This window comes from Hippocampus comes, unplaced genomic scaffold, assembly GCF_001891065.2.
Source record: "Hippocampus comes isolate QL1 unplaced genomic scaffold, H_comes_QL1_v1.1 scaffold21, whole genome shotgun sequence".
NCBI classification, from domain to species: domain Eukaryota; kingdom Metazoa; phylum Chordata; class Actinopteri; order Syngnathiformes; family Syngnathidae; genus Hippocampus; species Hippocampus comes.
In genome coordinates, this window is record NW_017805745.1 from 873,676 (window position 1) to 892,463 (window position 18,788).

At 44.3% G+C, this 18,788-nt stretch overlaps 1 protein-coding gene across 1 annotated transcript in view; it reads right to left on the minus strand.

Moving 5' to 3' along the window:
- Positions 1-18,788, minus strand: part of pcdh9 (protocadherin 9) — a 150,959-nt gene that overhangs the window by 130,842 nt on the left and 1,329 nt on the right. Inside the window, exon 2 of the mRNA XM_019884612.1 lies at positions 15,670-18,785. Within this exon, the coding sequence (XP_019740171.1) occupies positions 15,670-18,705 (3,036 nt within the window). The 5' untranslated portion in view covers positions 18,706-18,785. The remainder of the gene's footprint in view (positions 1-15,669; positions 18,786-18,788) is intronic.

The following is an 18,788-nucleotide window of genomic DNA, read 5'->3' on the forward strand; positions in this document are numbered from 1 at the left end:
TTTACAAACCCTAAACTTCGGCCCCCCCCCCCCCCATTCTCGAAGATAAAACAACAGACAAGCTATATTTTACGTTTGCGTTAAATATTCCCGTGCGCGGCACCTCGATGACAGCTCATTCGCGGGCAGATTTATCACGAGCCTTATCGGCTGGCCTCGCCAGACAAAGGCGTCGGCGCACGATGTCTCAGCCCCAGGCGCAAGACCAAGCATACTATCAATACAAATCTGCAGTCTATACGTTGAACCGGAGTGGGTTGACACACATCCCTCAAGCAGCTATACATCACAACTTCTCCTCTAATTAGCTCCCTGAAGAGCATTAAACGTCGACTAAATGACACACATATCTCCTCCTCCCGAGGAAAATCGTCAGCCCAGAGTTGAGAAGCTACAGTGCGAGCTCTCGGTGAGCGATGGCAAACTATTAATGATGTTATACAGACCACAGCATGTATGTTAATAATTTGACTTAACGCCAATTAATCAACAGTTTTAATTCACTGCGCCAGGGGAAATCCTGAATTAGAACCAAAGAGCAAACTTCTGAGCAGGCGAAAACTAAAGCGCTCATTCACAGCAAATTTACCTGTTACAATTTTCCAAGCCCGAACATTCGAACAGCAATTTCCGAAAACATGAATTGAGTTCAATGAAAGGAATCTCATACAAACACATTTGCAATGTAGCTTTGAGTTTGACTGAATTCATAAGCCTAAATGTTTTTGGGTTGTTTTTTGTTTTTTTTGTTTTTTTTGGAAAGCAAACGTGTCGAAGGCAACGGTCTTGAATATATGCACATAAAATTTATCATGGTGGATTATCCTTTTTATTTCCATTTTGTTAGTTACATTCATCTTGAATGCAAATCCTTGACAATCCCCAGAAAATCTGATTGACAAGGTTATTATTCCGAGGAACGGCCTTGTTTTCTTTTACCTTGCACCAAATATGAATTTTGCTTGATCCAAATACACGGTCATTGAACTGCAGCGGGGGTCAGCAACATGTTGCCAGCAACATGTTGCCTGCGGACGATTCTAAGAATAGCTCGCCGGTAATTGGACACTTGGATTTCCAAAGAATGTTGTAGAAGTGATATATATATATATATTTTTTTTTTCCAAACCCCCTCACATTAATCAGTAATGGTAAGTGTTTGGTGCATCTCTCTTTCAAATTCAAATAAGGTTAATCCACAAGGCCCCAACTAATGCAAAAACAAAGTACCTCATGTAGTGGGCAGTGAGTGTTTCACTCAATTATGGCAAATATCAAAGGGGACATGAATAAATATGTGTTTGACGCCGCCTGATTTGACATTTTGTGTCGTGTTGCCGTTTCGCCCAAGGAAAAATTCACTGAGCACAAATTATCTTTCCAGGCAAAAAAAAAAAAAAAAAAAAAAACCCCGGCACCGCATTGGAGTGAGGGTGAAGTGCCTTGCTTAAGGGCTTCCTGCAATACTTTTCTAATTTGTCCTGTCAGCTCAAGCCCCACAAACCTCTGGTCAAAGGTCCAGCGATGCAACTTTGGGGCTACTTTTTTATTCTTTTGAAGTGCATGTGGGACACATGTACACATTTCTAAGTGGGCCTTGAAGACAGAAATGGAAAAAAAAAACGGCAACGGCTTTTTTTTTTTTTTGTAACATCACAACCCAGTGCAGTCCAGAAGGATCATGTGATATCATGATGGTAATAAATAGAAAAGTTTCTCTCCCACTCGAAGCCATATACATTTGGGGATACATTCTGAGACAGACTCACCTTTCTTTTTTGTGTCCACCCAAAGGAAAAAGATGAGTGACCGAATACTGAATGAGAAAGATTACACAAGGGGGATGGAGATGTCCGTGGGACAAGAATCACGCTGTCACTGGTGAAACGTGCATCAGTGAGAGCTTTAAAAAAAAAAAGAAAGAAAGAAAAAAAAAAAAATAGAAATTAAGGATCAACTCTTGGGCTTCCTGCAGGCTTCTGACTTATCCGGATTTTAATTCGGTGCAATAGCGTCGGGCATATGACTCATTTAGTGGCGCTCCCAGCCAACACTGTGTTTTAAGGCATCTGTCAGTTCTTGAAAAGATATGAGAACGAAGCATATGTAAGCATATTTAGTGAAGCCGCTCTACTTTGTGGAGACTCGACTGGGCTGTTCGGCCTTCTTTACCCCAAATCTCATCAAAGTACTTGTTCATGTTGCCATGGTTATTGTTGCCTTTTCAACGATCCACATCAACACTTGCAGCTTGTTCCCCAATTCCAAGCTATTGAGGAACTAGCTTGATCTTGATTTTTTGCTCCGTTTAATGTTTCCTCTACAGCAGTGTTTTGCCCACAGGGAATCTTGTTTTGCAGCCAAGAATTCAATATCTGCTGAAAAAATAAAAAGAAGAAGAATATGCACATATAAAGATATTTGTACATGTTTTCCCCTTCGCAGGGCCCCGTGCTTTCGGCGCCATCTCAATTCAAACCCCTACTGACTTCTGTTACAGCAAAGTGAAAACATTCATAGCGCGCCTCACACACACATACTGCTATTGATTTAAAAAAAAAAAGTCTCCCCACACTGACCCTCGTGACTTAGCGGTGTCACACTAGGAGGGAGAGGAAATACTCGGATGGATACTTTTTATTTGGAACATTACAGTTCTGCACTGTGTCTCAGAAGTAACGTTTAGAAATGCGCACTTTGTTTTTCCTTGTGCAGAGATATCGTGCAACATTTGGAGTGAAGGTCTCAATCGAAAGTCTGGGTCATGATGGTGATGGGCGGAGTTGAAGAAAACTGGTCTTTACAACGTCATTCTGCCCCCCCACTCCCACTCCCACCCCGAGTCTAAACATCGCATTTTGATTCATGTTTTTATTCTGGAATACGAAATCGACCGCAAAATCCACCCATTTTTATCCGACTCAGGGGGCGGCCATTTTGTCACCCGCCGTCGACTGAAAACGACCCATCATGGCTCACCCGTCATGCAACGTTTGCAAGAGTGAACAACATGACACAACATATCCTAATCACGTATTCCTAACTAAAAGGTGTACAAAGTAACTTTTCAGTTGATTCAAATAATATTCAAAGGAATAATTGAATCCCAGATGGTTAAATGATTTCAGTTCTTTCTCGTCCTCATTTGAAGCTAAAAAAACGAGCAACTGTACTTATTTGTCCAGGAAATACCAATCATAACAGATAAATATAATTACTGGCTTTTAGTTAAAAAGTTTTACATACTTGGCCAATAGAGAGGGTTCAGATTCTGATGACACGCTACTGACGTCAAAGCGATGTATCGCGACAAAAGCATCTGATGTTCGATATCATTTTATGTGGATCAGAAAACTCCCCACCACGTGTTTACCGTCCCAACGAAGAGAAGTGGCTGAAATTCTGTCTGGCAAGTCACGGTACGGACGATTCCGCACTTGCAAATCTTTTTAGGCTGCGGATGCGTGCGGTGAAAGCTGCACGTCGGAACTCCCCCGACAGTTAAATGCCTGAGAGCTCAGACAAAAAGTTGGATTCTTGTTTGAATGTGTGCATACAGAAGTCAGTGAATGTTGATGGTACCGACTATTAACATCGCGAATCATTTTTAACGGCTTGTAATCGCATTGACTTCTCTTTAAATTCAAATTCATATGAAATGATGCTGTAACAACGATCGGAGAAAAAAAAAAAAAATACAGGCAAACCGATTGGTCTCCTGTCACGGCTACGCTGCTCACTGCCCCAAGGGGGGCAGGGCGGTTGTACAGTATCCCAGGATAGCGGCGGCGTATTAACGCTCGCTTACAGTCTTCAATTCATTTCTTTCATCTTCCGGGCATTCACGGGCATTTTGGAAGGGAAATGCAATTTCCTATTCAATACTATGCTAGTAAATCTTGCCAAGACACTTTCCCCATGTTTAAATTTAGTCAATATTTTTTTTTACATGCACATTAAGAGTCCAGAAAAATGGATGAATTATGGCCTTATTTTTACCCCCCCTCCCCCCAAAAAAAAAGAAATGGCCACTGCCGTTTCTTTTGTACTTTTCTCAGAAGAAAAGGCAATCTGATGAAACCTGGGGTCAGAAGTCAGGTTTCAAAATCCAGTCTGAAAGCGCACATGGCTTTCTGAAAGTGACCGTACACGCGAGGGCAAACTCGAAAGCCGCCATTTATTTGTTTATTGATTTATTTTTTGATGTTTTCATCCATCCTTCCGTTTAATTCTCCTCCTCTTTCCTCCTCCTCTCCCAAATGCAGACTAAGCTGCGCTTCTGGCTTTCAAACAGAGTGAACAGATTAAGATGAGTTAGGCCCACTTTCCATAGATATGACGGTGCGGCACTTTGAAATCCCCCCAACACACACACACACACGTGCACACGCACTTTCGAGAGGAAGTGACGCCTCTTTTTATGTTTGTTTGTTTTTTTTGTAATTTAGGATCGAAAGTGAATGACAAGTGAAATCCTGTCAGTGTCACCATCACTGTTCAAACTTGATTTGTTTTCCGTATTGTTGAAATGCAAGTTGTGTGTTTAGCTACTTGGCAAAATAGAGACAGCGTTGGTAGATTTGACTATGTGGATTAGAAATAACGCCAAATTTGACCCAACTGTAAACCATGATATTCAATTATGGAGGATACAGACTGCAAGATGGCTTTTCTTCCTCAATCTCCTTGAACAGTTCCAGTGAAATAACCCTACACCAGCATCGGATTGGTTGTTCAGCCATAATGATCATACAGTGTATACTACAAGGCCACTAAGTGGAGCGCCAAGCTCCACCAAGGCTGAACTATTAATAAAAGTGAAAATATTTCATCGACCTGCGTATGTGGCCTTGGTTGTGGATTTGTTTGTTAGTTAGCAGGCAGGTTCATGATTATGGAGAATGAAGAACACACAGGAGGCGCGAATACGAATCTGGCCCTTGGAAATTTCTAATGGTACCGTATAATCAATATTTAAATTCTTTGATTTCCACCTATTCGTCGCACAAACAGAACCTTAAAATCTCGTGAGGGGCAAAGTGTTGAGTTATGAACGAATAAGTCGTTTTCTCTCGTCATGTCGCTCCACTCCAAATTCCGACTGTTGCATATCGGTTGGGCTAAACAAATTCACTAACTAACACTGAACACACCACACTGCAACTGAACGGAATGACTCGATCGCAACTATTTATCTATGATCAACTGAAGGAACTGCGTGACTGACTAGTTCTGAATTTTCTCTGAGTCTATGAATGAATGAATGGGTACCTACCCGAGTGACAAACTAAGTGATTTTTTATAATTAACTCAAGATTAATAACTCGCAAAACAATACTCTTCACTCTCTCTCTCTCGCTCAACACCTGAACTAGCTCGGCGCTGGCACCAGATTCAAATGGTTTTCAAACTGTGTCACGTTACCCGCGAATGCGAGCGCTCGTCGTCCGTGGTCACATGACCTTTTCAGCTCGACAAGTACCGCCCCAAATGAGGCTTCGTTTTTCTCGGTCACGTGATTGTTTTTTTTCCCCCCGCTCGACACGCACAGGCGCAGACGAGACCTCAGTTTCCCCTGGTCCCGTGATAACGTCACTGACACGCCCCTCGAAACGGGACTTCATTTTCCACGCCCACTTTCACTCGACACAATCTTTGAAGCCCGGTGTCATTTCGCCCCTCACTACATCTCGGCGCACATGATGGAAAAAAAAAAAAGAAAAAAAAAGAAATCCAATGCAAATGAATCCAGATAAAGGCCAAGATGGATTGAAGACTATTCGGATGTTTGCACACGATTCCTCTACAAAGCTTGTGGATGATGGAATATTCATGTGTATAAAGCTCCTGTTTTACACGTCATCCTGTTGTGAACGAGGCTCATTATGCCAACAAAGGCACACTAATGTAGATCTGTTGTTGCAAATGAACACGCCACTGATTTTATCTTTAACAACAACAAAAACATCTTGAAAGAGACTATGTGTCCTGAGCAATTTTTAATCGAATAAAATGGGAATAGAGTATTTTTTTATGTTTCTGCTGTCCAGTTAATACATTTTAATCGTCTTTTAATTTTTTTAATGATAATTGCATGTGCTATAAAAGTCAGTAAAGTGTGCGCTAAGGGCGTGCCTTGACATTTGGATGGCATGCAGATGTGACAATAAGACGGGAAATTTTTGATTGATGAGCGTTTCTTTTTTTCCTCATTGTTAATGAGTGTTTGAATTGCGGCTTTGGTGATAATGTTGCCTCGAAACGGGACTTCATTTTCCACGCCCACTTTCACTCGACACAATCTTTGAAGCCCGGTGTCATTTCGCCCCTCACTACATCTCGGCGCACATGATGGAAAAAAAAAAAAAGAAAAAAAAAGAAATCCAATGCAAATGAATCCAGATAAAGGCCAAGATGGATTGAAGACTATTCGGATGTTTGCACACGATTCCTCTACAAAGCTTGTGGATGATGGAATATTCATGTGTATAAAGCTCCTGTTTTACACGTCATCCTGTTGTGAACGAGGCTCATTATGCCAACAAAGGCACACTAATGTAGATCTGTTGTTGCAAATGAACACGCCACTGATTTTATCTTTAACAACAACAAAAACATCTTGAAAGAGACTATGTGTCCTGAGCAATTTTTAATCGAATAAAATGGGAATAGAGTATTTTTTTATGTTTCTGCTGTCCAGTTAATACATTTTAATCGTCTTTTAATTTTTTTAATGATAATTGCATGTGCTATAAAAGTCAGTAAAGTGTGCGCTAAGGGCGTGCCTTGACATTTGGATGGCATGCAGATGTGACAATAAGACGGGAAATTTTTGATTGATGAGCGTTTCTTTTTTTCCTCATTGTTAATGAGTGTTTGAATTGCGGCTTTGGTGATAATGTTGTCATTGCCCTTCCTACAAAATGGTGACTCCCACTGCGTTTTATGAACAATGTTTAATTAAGGGCATCTCTCTTGTCCACAGAACAGTCAGAGAGTCAGGCTTGTGCATTTATGGACATGTGCTAATATTTCATATTATGTAACAATATCGACTGAAAAAAATGGTGTGTTGATTTCACTCCAATTTATTTCATCAAAGAATATCCAGCTACATTTTTTGCGGTTGACTACACTATACTTCTATTTAAAAAATTTATCTGGATCCAAATGATTTCATTTTTGTGCAGCCACATGATGATTTCTTTGATGTCCTTTTCTTAGGTTTGCAAGATCATTTGGATCGGAAATGCCCGTGATGTCCTTTTCCAAACTGTTCTCGTTTCTCCAAACAGCCTGGCAGACGAGGCAGCTGGATTTCTCATTAATATTTAACATTTAACTTTGCTTTGGTTGGGTCACTATTCTCCTTAATTTGAATATGGAAAGCAGATTTACTCCGATTGGTAATATGCAATATCTGACTGTCTTACGATGGCCAAGCGTTCATAGCGACGTCACGTTTTGCCCCCAGGATGTTGGGCTCTTACTCTCATTGTGAAACAGGATTCACCAAGCCTTGTATTGTTCGCCTGAGCGAGGTTTAGATCTTCCCCGAATCTGACTGGATTCGGCTAGCTAGCTGCAATTGCTACATTGACTATTCGTGCAAGTGTTGTTATGGAGTGAAATCTTCCTTTTAGAATATGGGTACTTCCACCTAATGGGGAGGTCATCCTCCCCGAAATGTGCCCAGACACAGCCCAATTCTGGGTCCGAAATGCTTCGGAATGTGTGTGTTCACCCCACACCCCACTCAAAAAAATCAAATGAAATAAAATAACTTTGCACAAGATCCTGTCACGTTGTTGCTCAGCCATTTTTTTCTAAATTGAGCGGGCGTGGACTTGAATAATAGGTCGCATATCTGCGCCACAGCATCGTCCGTCTTCATCCGATCAGCAAACTGACATTTTTGACCGATGTTATGCATGAAACAGTGATGGCATGGCCCCTGTTAAGAATTATATTGCACTGTTCAGTGACATAAACAATCTCAGGAATTATTGGGTCAACAGATCTCTTTAGGAGGACATATCTGCACTTGAATAGATGAATGTATATTAAAACATATTTAGATTTGCTAAGTGTGGAATTTAGACTTTTTAATTGACTGTGTGATGGGGTGAGAACCTTCCAAATCAACTTCGGTGACGTCACTGTTGTTAGGCAACTTTCCTTCGAACAGTAAATTCTGATAAGGAATTTCTATAAAAACGCCGAACAAGTAGTTCTAATACCTTGATCTGTTCAAACCCCCAAAGCTTGCTTCTCTCTCAATTTCCTTCCCTTCTTTGGCGGCTGATGATGGGAGCCAGTTGACAATTTGTGCAGTAGCGACCTGACACGTCCCAGTTTGCACGACCTGTCTTAGCTCATCAGAGATGGAGGGGGAAAAAAACTGACAGATAGAAACAGGAAGTGAGCTATGGGAAACATTTATTATGAAATTCTTAAGGTAGAATAGCAGTGTTCAAATAAAGCTTTCAAAAACAGGACTTGCAGTGTTCTAAATAATTGTCAAGTTTTTTTTAAGTTCCGTTTAGCTGTCCCGGCAATAAAAAACAAACAAACAAACAAACAAAAGAAAAACAATTGTAAAAAAAAAAAGAAGCAGGGCGAATAAGACAAAAAATTAAGTCCATTATTCTTTAACACAGCACATTAGGCAAGATTACCAGGAGTTCAATTTACATGAAACATCGCATATATACAATAAAGATTTACATTGATGAGGGTTACAGAGTCTTTTTAGTGATGAGGCCACGTGGCACAGCAGTCAATGGCAGTCACATTTCACCTCAAACACCCCCCACCCCAATCCCGCACCCCCCGGCTAGCTTTGCGCATGTTTGTTTGGCAAAGCCATTAGCACAACTATTAGCCTGGACACTGGCGCAAGCGAGTGAGCGAGCAGCGGCTCGCACGTCACATGTAACAACAAGTGAATGACAAAGACGTGTCTCCCTCTGGGTTTGTCATGTCAAGACATACAAGCAATGCTTTGCCCATCTTTTACACTCGCATTCCCCGGAAGGGAAGTGGGCACTGAACACAAAGCACTCCCATCTGTCACAAATGATCAGAACACGAAAAAAAAAAAAAATAAGGTGACCATGCCATCCATGATTTAACATTGCTAGTAACAGCAGTGACCTCGATAAACGTTGGGTGAAAGGTTCGTTGGAAGGGGGTGGGCAGGAGAGGGGGAGAGGGGGTGCGGGGTCTGCTTTCGTTGGTTGGAGTTGGACAGGTGCAGGGTGAAAAGGAGGGGCAGGGCATTCACACCATGGTGTACCATGAAAACTTTTTGTAGACAAGCAAGAAGTCAAGAAACATTTTCTTCCACCCTCTACTCTTATGTTACATATGCTGTCGAAATCTGAAGTGGTGTGGACATTTATTTATTTATTTATTTATTTCCTTTTAACCCTCGCTACGTCAGCTTGATCGATTGCAGTAAAGAAACGGGCAATGTCATCCGGATTAGTGAAAAACGTGACGATGACTGGAGTGATGACAGTCCCACAAAAGGCAAAATAATGTTGTTGTTGTTGTTGGGGTTTTTTTTCTTGTGTTTTTCGGAACGTGCAGAACATGAATATCCTATAGTGACTCTTGGGATGATTGATCATCAGTCAATTTGCTCTGAGAATTTGCAGAGATAGACGATGTTTACTTTTAAGATGAATGGCTTGTCAGCCAAAAGTGTCACACAAACAAACAAATGATAGACAGAGAAAAATCGCATATGCGCACACGCTCGTGCGTATACACACACACACACACACACACACACTCACACACATTCACACACACTTGCATGCATGCACGCACGCACGCACACACACACGTGCGCGTTCTTTGATATGACGCTTGCCATGATCAAAACAGAATTTTATATATGATGCCAAATTTAAGGATGTGGGTGGAAAATACACTCACAGGAATACAAATGTGCACAAACAAACAAATTCCTGGTAATTTGCCATCATCTGTGTTTTGGGTACTCTGCTCCAGAAAAAAAAAAATATATATATATATTTTTTTTTTTAATATAGATAGATAGATAGATAGATCAGAAAAGAAAAAAACCATCTAGTTTGGTTGAACAGCAGAAAAGAAAACCAAATAAGTCACAGCCCAGCAGGTTTACAAAAGACAGCGTTGATTTATTTGTTGTCTGTGCAGACCAAACTGGATGGCCTCAAGGCTCTTATCTCCTCTGCGACTGCTAACGTTCAAAAGAGTCTACATAGTTAAATTCGACATTGTAGACGTATTGGACATGATAATTTCTTGAGGAAAGTTCTTTGCAAGAACAAGCCCTCCATGAATGCTGTACTGTATTGTGTGTTTGTGCCACTCCTCTTTTTTAAATGAGTTTTTGGGTCGTACCGAATTGGCGTATCGCAGAGCCACATTTTCCTTATTTTTCATTCTTCAAACAGTATGCTGATGGAGTGTGTTCACATCAATGAGACCTTGTTTCTTATGACTTACAGCTTGAACATGCGAAATATGCCTCCACTACTTAATCAGCACAAATTTTGTGTTGAATTTACTCAGTTTGATTTCATCAAAGTGATTGGACAAAATAAAATGTTCTGGATGCAGGTAGATTTTTCAAGTAGGAATATAGTCTCCTGAAAAAAATGAATCTGGACCCAGATGATTTTGTTTCGTGTGACCACTTCACAAAATAACCCCTCCAAAAAAAGCTGTTCTTTTTTTTCTTTTTTCAGTGTAGACACAAGTGCCCTTTGCATGTACAATACAAGGGCATGCTGAATGATGGCATTCAACAACCATGGCTGTTTTCTCTCCCACTTCGTCAGTCACACTTGCCAACATCGCTGTCAGAAAAGCCAAGTAGACAGCAACAGACATTCCCCCCCAGGTGCCACATTGTCATAGTCCATTAATCTTCCCAAACTTCCCAGCTTCCATCAACCCTCATATACGTACCACTAATTCCTTTATAAATGTGCCAAATGAACCTGCACAAGAAAGACGACCCCTCCAAAGTTCAATTATGCCGCCCTGTAATCACTCTTTTTTTTTTTTTTTTGTTATTACAGGGTGTAGGCTGTCCGTTCATGAGACAAAAAGACAAAAGCTACTTCTGCTGCTGAGTCTGTCTATTCATCAAACAAAGAGGCAAGGTTTTTGAAGGGGTCCTGTGGTCAATAATCATTTTTTTCCTGCATATTTTTGTTTTGTTTCTGCCCTTCCTATACACTGGGAGTAGAGTGGATTATTATACACGCCACTCGGTGCTTTGAGTGGGCCGGTACGCAGCGGTACGGCGTACCGGAACTTCTCAAATTTAGCCTCTAGCGTAACGGGACTTCACATCAGGCCACAGTACCCTCTCTTGCTCCATTCTTCTCTTTCACGTTGTGATACTCAAGAGTTTCCTTCAGTAATTCGGTGACTTCAAATTTTTAAAAAAATGACAGAGAGTTTATTTTTCTGCCTCCGGTGACAGTTTATTTGATGTGTGTGGTGTCTAGTAGGCATGTCAATTATTCTGAATAAATACCCATAATGCAACAAGCCCACCAATGCAAAGGCCAACTTCAAAATAAAAGCTTCATGCATAATACATGGACGCCAATGCAGTAGCCTTTGTAGCCTTTTATTTTGAAGTTGGGCCACGTGCTAGCGTGACGGCTAGCGAAACTTGTCTTTTCGACATTTTGCCCTGTCTCATCACAGTTCCATTGCCATGACCCAATTGCTACCAACATCACCCCGTTGCTGATTTAAGACGCTAAGAAACCACAAGTTAATTACGTCACCATGACGTGAGGTGCATTCAAATGCAGTCCGAAATTTCAGCCCATACAGAAAAAAAAAAAAATTACATGTATTTATTAATTTATTTATTATACATTTCTTTTCTATAATTCATTATTTATTTGTTTAGTAACTTGATGATCTGATGTTACCCATTGTTTAATTTGCCTGGCAACAGTCGAATAAGGGGAGTCGACACTTATTTTTGTTCCCACCTTAAGGGCTGACTCCGCCTACTTCCAGTCAACTAATGCTACGGCTAATGACTCTGGGAATACATCACTCGCCATCAGATACGATACAGCGGAAGTTCCTAGCCAAACAGTTCCAAAGGGAGTTCCTCTAAAATGTCCTTTTTGCGGCGGTATGATTTGCACATCAGAGTGAACAATGTTTGAAGACTGAACTGTTGGTCCATGCTCGAAAGTGCATGCGCGTTTGCTGCCGCATTAAAAACAAATCATGAAATAAGATCACCGGCAGCAAATAAATAGCCCGTCGGCGCTATGCGGTCACATCGCTGTGAATCCCATATAAGGCTGGTAATTGTGCACCCACATACAGAGTATTGTCACATTACCATAACAAAGTGAGTGAGGGGAGAAAATGGACTCATCTCACAGGCACGGGCCTCTCGCATAATAGACAGCCTTATTTTCACATTCACTATGGAAATTATCTAAAGGTGAAGAACGAAGGCTGATGTAAAAGTGCAAAATTCGTACTCTCGTATCTGGCACTGATTTTTTTTTTCCCCAGCAAATACTTGATGTATGAACATTGACAAATCACAGCAAGGATTGTGATCAGTTTAGCACGGTGCCGAATAAATAGACGCCATCTCACGGACTACTTAGTAGCTCGCCACACTCAGGGAAATCATATTAATGTGTGCTCAATGCGAGCCTTGGGATCTCATGTAGGGTGTGCTGTTAATGCATAGCCACTGGGCAGGCGTTACGCTAGTGAACCATACCTGTGTCTCGCCTTGAGATGAGATTAGATTCCATGTTCTTGTCAGTATATCATACAGATAGCACTCAGTGAAATGTTCAATACTGAGGGGGGGTAACTGATGCTGAAAGAGCAGCATTATTATGCTTGTTTTCTTGGATGCTCGTGTCGCCGTGTGAAAGTAGGACAGCGTTTTTATGCTTTTTTACTCACTGTTGTTTCCGCTTATGTCGGTCCCTGGAGGATAAATAATCAGTGTAAAAAGACAGACGAGGCAAGGATTGCGCCTATTGTTATCAGCAGGCTGGAGGTCTCTCAAAAGCCACGCCGAGTGATGATGCCACTTAAAATGGCTCCTATTTCGCTTTCCTAATGTTGTCTATTCAAGAAGAGGGAGATACCGCCGGTGGATTTTTCATGCTTTGCTGCAGCCGCTCCCGACCTTTCTCCTCTCTCCGTCTACTTGTTAATCAATTTGCTTTCAATTTTCTTATTTATTGATTGATGCCGATGCTGCATAGAAGTGACTCCTGAGAGACGAAACAGAATGGCTTTCAATCCGGGAGGGGGGGAAAAAAAATCAATTCAAAAGCTATTCCCCAAAGCTTTCGCCATGTCTTTGCCTTTAACGTCCTTGTTCGCTTAGTTGCTTATTTCACGTCCACATCAAACAAGAGGAGGTGATTGATGATGTTAGTTACTCATGAGGAAACAATGTAAAGACTGAATTCCCCTATCGCGCACTTTGCCACAATGGCGCTTCATGTTGTAATTTAATACCAGGATGACATTTTACTGTTCAAACTAAGGAAAGTGACTGCTTGTGTCCGAGAATGTATTCATTGCATATCGGCCAAACATTGACATGATGGCACTGGGCAAAAAAAAACAAAACAAACAAAAACAAACATTAGGGTTCAAGAAGAGTATTGAAATTACACCCTTCCTCCCGGGGCTGTCGAAACATTTTGCCACAATCAATAACTGCCATTTAACCTCAAATATGAAAACCTCAGGGAGAGAACGCGGAATTGATATGACGGTAAAGCAAGCGGCTATTTTGAAGTCGACAAGGTGTTAGCTTGCTATTACGTACAAGGTCAGCAAAAATGAATTCTTCTTCACTTCAGAAAAGCTTAAAATAACGTCCACCTTTCGATCTGAGGTCAGTTTTGACTCTGGGGATGAAAGAAGGTTTTTGTTTAAGAACTTCCATGAGCACCTGCAAAACACAATCAACCAAATTGCTGAAATTATTGGCAAACAGGTGGCGCTGAAGTGCCTGCATTCGCGCTATATGTGGCACGACATAAAAGACAGCGCACGGTGTGCTCCTTTTGATCAAGTGTGAGAAATATTGATCCCAAGAAGTCCTTTAGAAAGCGCGGCATGACTGAAAGAATTAATGGAGATGCTTTTTTTTTTTTTACTATATAGTGTCATATCGCATGTGCCATCGCGGTTGTCACACCCCACAGCCACCCATGTCATCACCTTGTCTCGTCCCCCGCCGCCGCCGCCCGCCACCAGCCACGCGCTCACACTTACGAGTGTCGGGGGGAAACCGAATGGCTTTTTGGACAGCTATGCCTGAAAAGGCATGAAATACTCGTCCAAAAGCAATGACCCGGAGGTGCGGATCGACGTCGCGTCTGGCACGGCGTCACCCCAGTAATTCCTCGTCCTCTCCTGGCCAGACCTTATCACTCTCATCTCTACCTGCCGTTATCAATCTCGCCCGTGCAGCCTCAGCATCATTAGAAGAGAGTATTTCACCAAGAACGCCAACATGGATTTCACTGCTTTCTTTTCCTTCCTTGCGTGGACCACTGCGGTCTGGCGGCGCGCCAGGTGCCGCCATGCGGCTCAACGCTGCCCCCTGAAGGTTCAGTACCACCACCAGTCGAGTCTGAGCCAGTAACAACTCTCTCACTCGACCCTCCCTCTGTCCTCGTTCTCACCCCCCCTGCGCACCCCCAGCCCCCACCTCTGCTGCTCCCTGTATTTGTCCATGTGTGCTAGATTGTAACTGTTTGTGGTGTAGTGGGGCTTTATTAGCAGAAAAATTAATAAGGCTTTGATGCCACCCCCCCACTTCCGCAAAAAGCAGCATGGATTATGGTTAAATTTGAGGCTCATTATTGGCTAATCCTTTTTGAATTGGATGTGTATCAAGTCCCAGACAAGCCTCACTCAGTTTGTTCGTGTGCTTTGGAGAGGAAGAATGTAATTCTTCAGGCTTTGACAATGTGGCAAAGCCGTCTGTGACATTCACGTGTGACGCTCCGGAGGACTAATTGTTACTTGTTGTTACTGCTTACGGGTACCGAAAACGTGGCCTTGTGTGATGTCACAGTACACACCAGAACACTGAAACAAACCCAAAAAAAAATACACAAATGCACTCTCGGGGTTTATGAGAGGTGAGATGTCTTCTATCTCTGTGGAGGTTGTGTACCTGGTGTCGGGTTTGAGTAGATAGGCAAGAAAAAAATGTTTCTTTCACAATGAACAGTGAGTCACAATTGATAGACGTACAGTTGTTTTGTTTTGTTTTGTTTTGTTTTGAACCAATGATCTAACCTGGGTGCAGAATACATAAAATAAGGCAGCCACTCACTTATTTTCATCAACTTGCATGACACAAGCACGAGTCTTTGATTGAACCACCAAAATATGGATGTGACAGAAGAGTCCATCAAATCCATAATTGGTGGCTGTTTAGTTGCTGTTTTTTTGTTTGTTTTTCTTATCTTTTTTAGTGTTATCGTTTGGGAAACGGGTGTGCTTCCTTTTGCTTTGTCGTTGCATCCGTAACCCAAGCGTGAGGCTCAACTCGTAACTGGCACTCTAGCATTGTGGAACCGGGCAGTTATAGGCAGTACTTATAGACCAGTAAAAGTGCTCTTTTACCTGCTGTCTGCTGTGCATGGGCGCCTTGGTCTTGAACCCTCCTTGGGAGCTGCACTCGGAGGCACTGAAGTGGTCTGAGCTCGTGGAGGACCTCTTGGAAAGGGTGTCGCAGCCCCCAACGAAGGTGTTATCCAGCGGGAGCTCCTGAATCACATGATGCTTCTTGACGGAGACCGGCGTGTCGGCCTTGAGGTGGAACGCTGATTGCGGCGAGGCAGATTTGTAGTGTCGGGCCAGGTCGGGGCTGCTCGGTTTGAAGGTGGTGGTGGGTGTGGCATTCCAATCAAAGCGCCCCATCCCTTGCTCTTCCAGTTCGGTCGGCAAACTGATGGTTCCGTTGATGGGCTCGTGGGCGGGGTCGTCGGGTTTGTTGCCCTCAATGGAAACAAAGTTGAGCAAGGAGCTCTTTGGAGATTTCCTCTTCTTGCGCTTTTTCTTCTTGTTTTGCTTGTTCTCCGTGTTGGGTGACATCCACTCTGTCCCCTGTTTTTTCCTCTGTGCGGCTTTGAACCTGGAAGCGTGCCGGCAGCGCAGCAGCACCGTCACAAAGATGACGATGATCACCACCAAGGCTCCGGTCACGAAGGCTATCATGATGGTTAAATAGTCCCCGCTTTGATACGTTTCGCTGCTTTCGCTGATGTTGCGCTCGATCGGCGTTTCCATCCTGCGCCGGATGAGATCCGTGATGAGACTGTAGTTGCCCACCGTGTCGTTGACGTACAGGAACACCAGCACCAGGGTATGGAGGGACTTTGGATAGCCCAAGTCGCTGATGTTGACCACTAGCCTGTGCAGTCCGACGTCGCTCATCGCCGGCTTCTCCTCCAGCGTGATGTTCCCGGTGACCGGGTCGATCCTGAACAGGCCCTTGTGGTTGCCGTGCACGATGGCGTACTTGAGCTCGGCGTTCATGCCCGTGTCGCCGTCGACTGCAAACACCTCGGCCACCACCGATCCGGGGATGGAGGCCAGCGGGACCAGCTTAAAGGAGGTGTTGGAGGGGGGGTAGATGACGACGGGGCTGTTGTCGTTCACATCGATGACGTTGATGGTCACCTTGGCAGCCGAGGAGCAAGGAGGCCTGCCGCCGTCCACCGCCCTGACGTCAAACGTGTACGAGCTCTGTTGCTCCCGATCGAATGACACGTTGGATTTGATGACGCCAGAGAAAGGATCAAGGATGAAGTTTTCGTTGTCGTTCAGAATGGAGAGGGACACGGCGGCGTTTTCTCCGGCGTCGGAATCCGTCACCGTGATCACCCCGACGGTGCTGTATTTGGGGAGGTTCTCCGAGACAAAGAACTGAAAGTGGTTGTGCGTAAACTTGGGGTTGTTGTCGTTTTCGTCCAGCACGGTTACGATGACGGCCGCCTGTGTCTGCAGAGGCGGCGTGCCGTTATCTCTTGCCGTGATGGTGAACAGGAACTTGTCCTGATCCTCTCGGTCAAAAACCCTGGAGGCGGTCAGAACCCCCGTTTTGCGGTCCAGATCAAAGAACGACGCGTTGGGTCCCAGCTGGTAGACGATGTCGGCATTTCTCCCGCTGTCCTCGTCCGTGGCGCTGAGAGTGGTGAGGAACAGGTCCCGCTTGTTGTTCTCCATGACGGCCAGTTCGACGACGGGTTGAGTGAAAACGGGCGGGTTGTCGTTCTCGTCCTCCAGCCGCACTCTCACCAAGGCGGTCTGATTCAAGCTGGGTTTCCCCGAATCAGAGGCCACGATTTTGAAGTTGTACTCCTTGGTGCCTTCGTAGTCGAGCAGCGCAGACGTCTCCAGCAGATACTGGTTGTCGTACACGGCCTTGAGATGGAAGGGCACATCCTTCTCGATGAAGCAAATGACCTTGCCGTTGATGTCGGTGTCTTTGTCTGACACGGTGATCAGCGCGATCTTGGTATTGATGGGATCCTTCTCGGAGAGGAAAACCGTGCCGTTAATGGGACTGATTATGTATCGCAAATCTATGTTGGGGGGATTGTCATTGACGTCGGTCACATTGATTGAAATGGCAGCCCTGGCGGGGCTCGGGCTGCCGTCGCTCGCCACGACAGAGAGCTTGTGCACCGCCGTCTCCTCCCTGTCCAGGGGCCGCTGCACCGTGATGAGGCCAGATGTGGTGTTGAGCGCGAAGAGCCGCTTTGTGGCAGGCGACACCTGAGTCCCAAACACGTATCGAATCTCCGCGTTGGCCCCCACGTCCGCATCCGTGGCCTGGAGCTGTACCACGGACGTGCCAAGAGGGGAGTTCTCCGGGATGTGCACCTCGACCTGACTCTCCTTAAAGACGGGTCGGTTATCGTTGACGTCCGTCACGGTGACTTGGAGGATGGCGGTGCTGGATTTCTGGGGGCTGCCGCCGTCCTCCACTTTAATCTTCATCACGTACGTGTCCTTCTGCTCTCGATCCAGATTTTGCTGCACGATGAGCTGGGGCCACTTCTCCCCCTCGGGCGTTTCCACAATGTCCAAGCCAAAGGCACTTTGCCCGTTGATCAGCTCGTATTTGTGCACGCTGTTGGGACCGGTGTCCGGGTCAGTGGCCGAAGGGATGGCAAAGCGGCTGTTGGTGAGCGTGTTCTCCGGGATGGAGATGTTGATCACAGGGGATGGGAACATGGGCGCATTATCATTTGTGTCTCTGACGATTATTTTGATCTTAATCAGCCTGAAATAATCATTAGGCAGGATGACCACTTCGATTTCAAAGGAGCACTCGCTGTCCTCAAAGGAGGGGCCGGGGCATAGTTTCTCCCGATCTATTCGGTTTGATGTGGTGAATATCTCACCGGTGCTGCTCAGAACGCGGACCAGGGGGTTATCTCCCGCTTTGGAGACCAACCGGTACACGAGATTGCCACTGGCTCCCGTGGCAGCATTTGTATGCGAGATGTTCAGGTCCCTGGGGATATTTCCAATGAGGACATTTTCTTGCAGCTCCTCCCTGATGGGGTAGATGAGTTCTTGGGCGATGGAAGGATCGAGCCAGACGCAAGCCAGCAAAGCGCCCAACAGGTAATAGTCTTTTAGATCCATGACAGAGAAAGCGAGGCAAACGTTTCTTGCTCCGAAGCGGCGGTGGCAGACTTCTCACTGACGACGGGGATCGTCCAACCCTA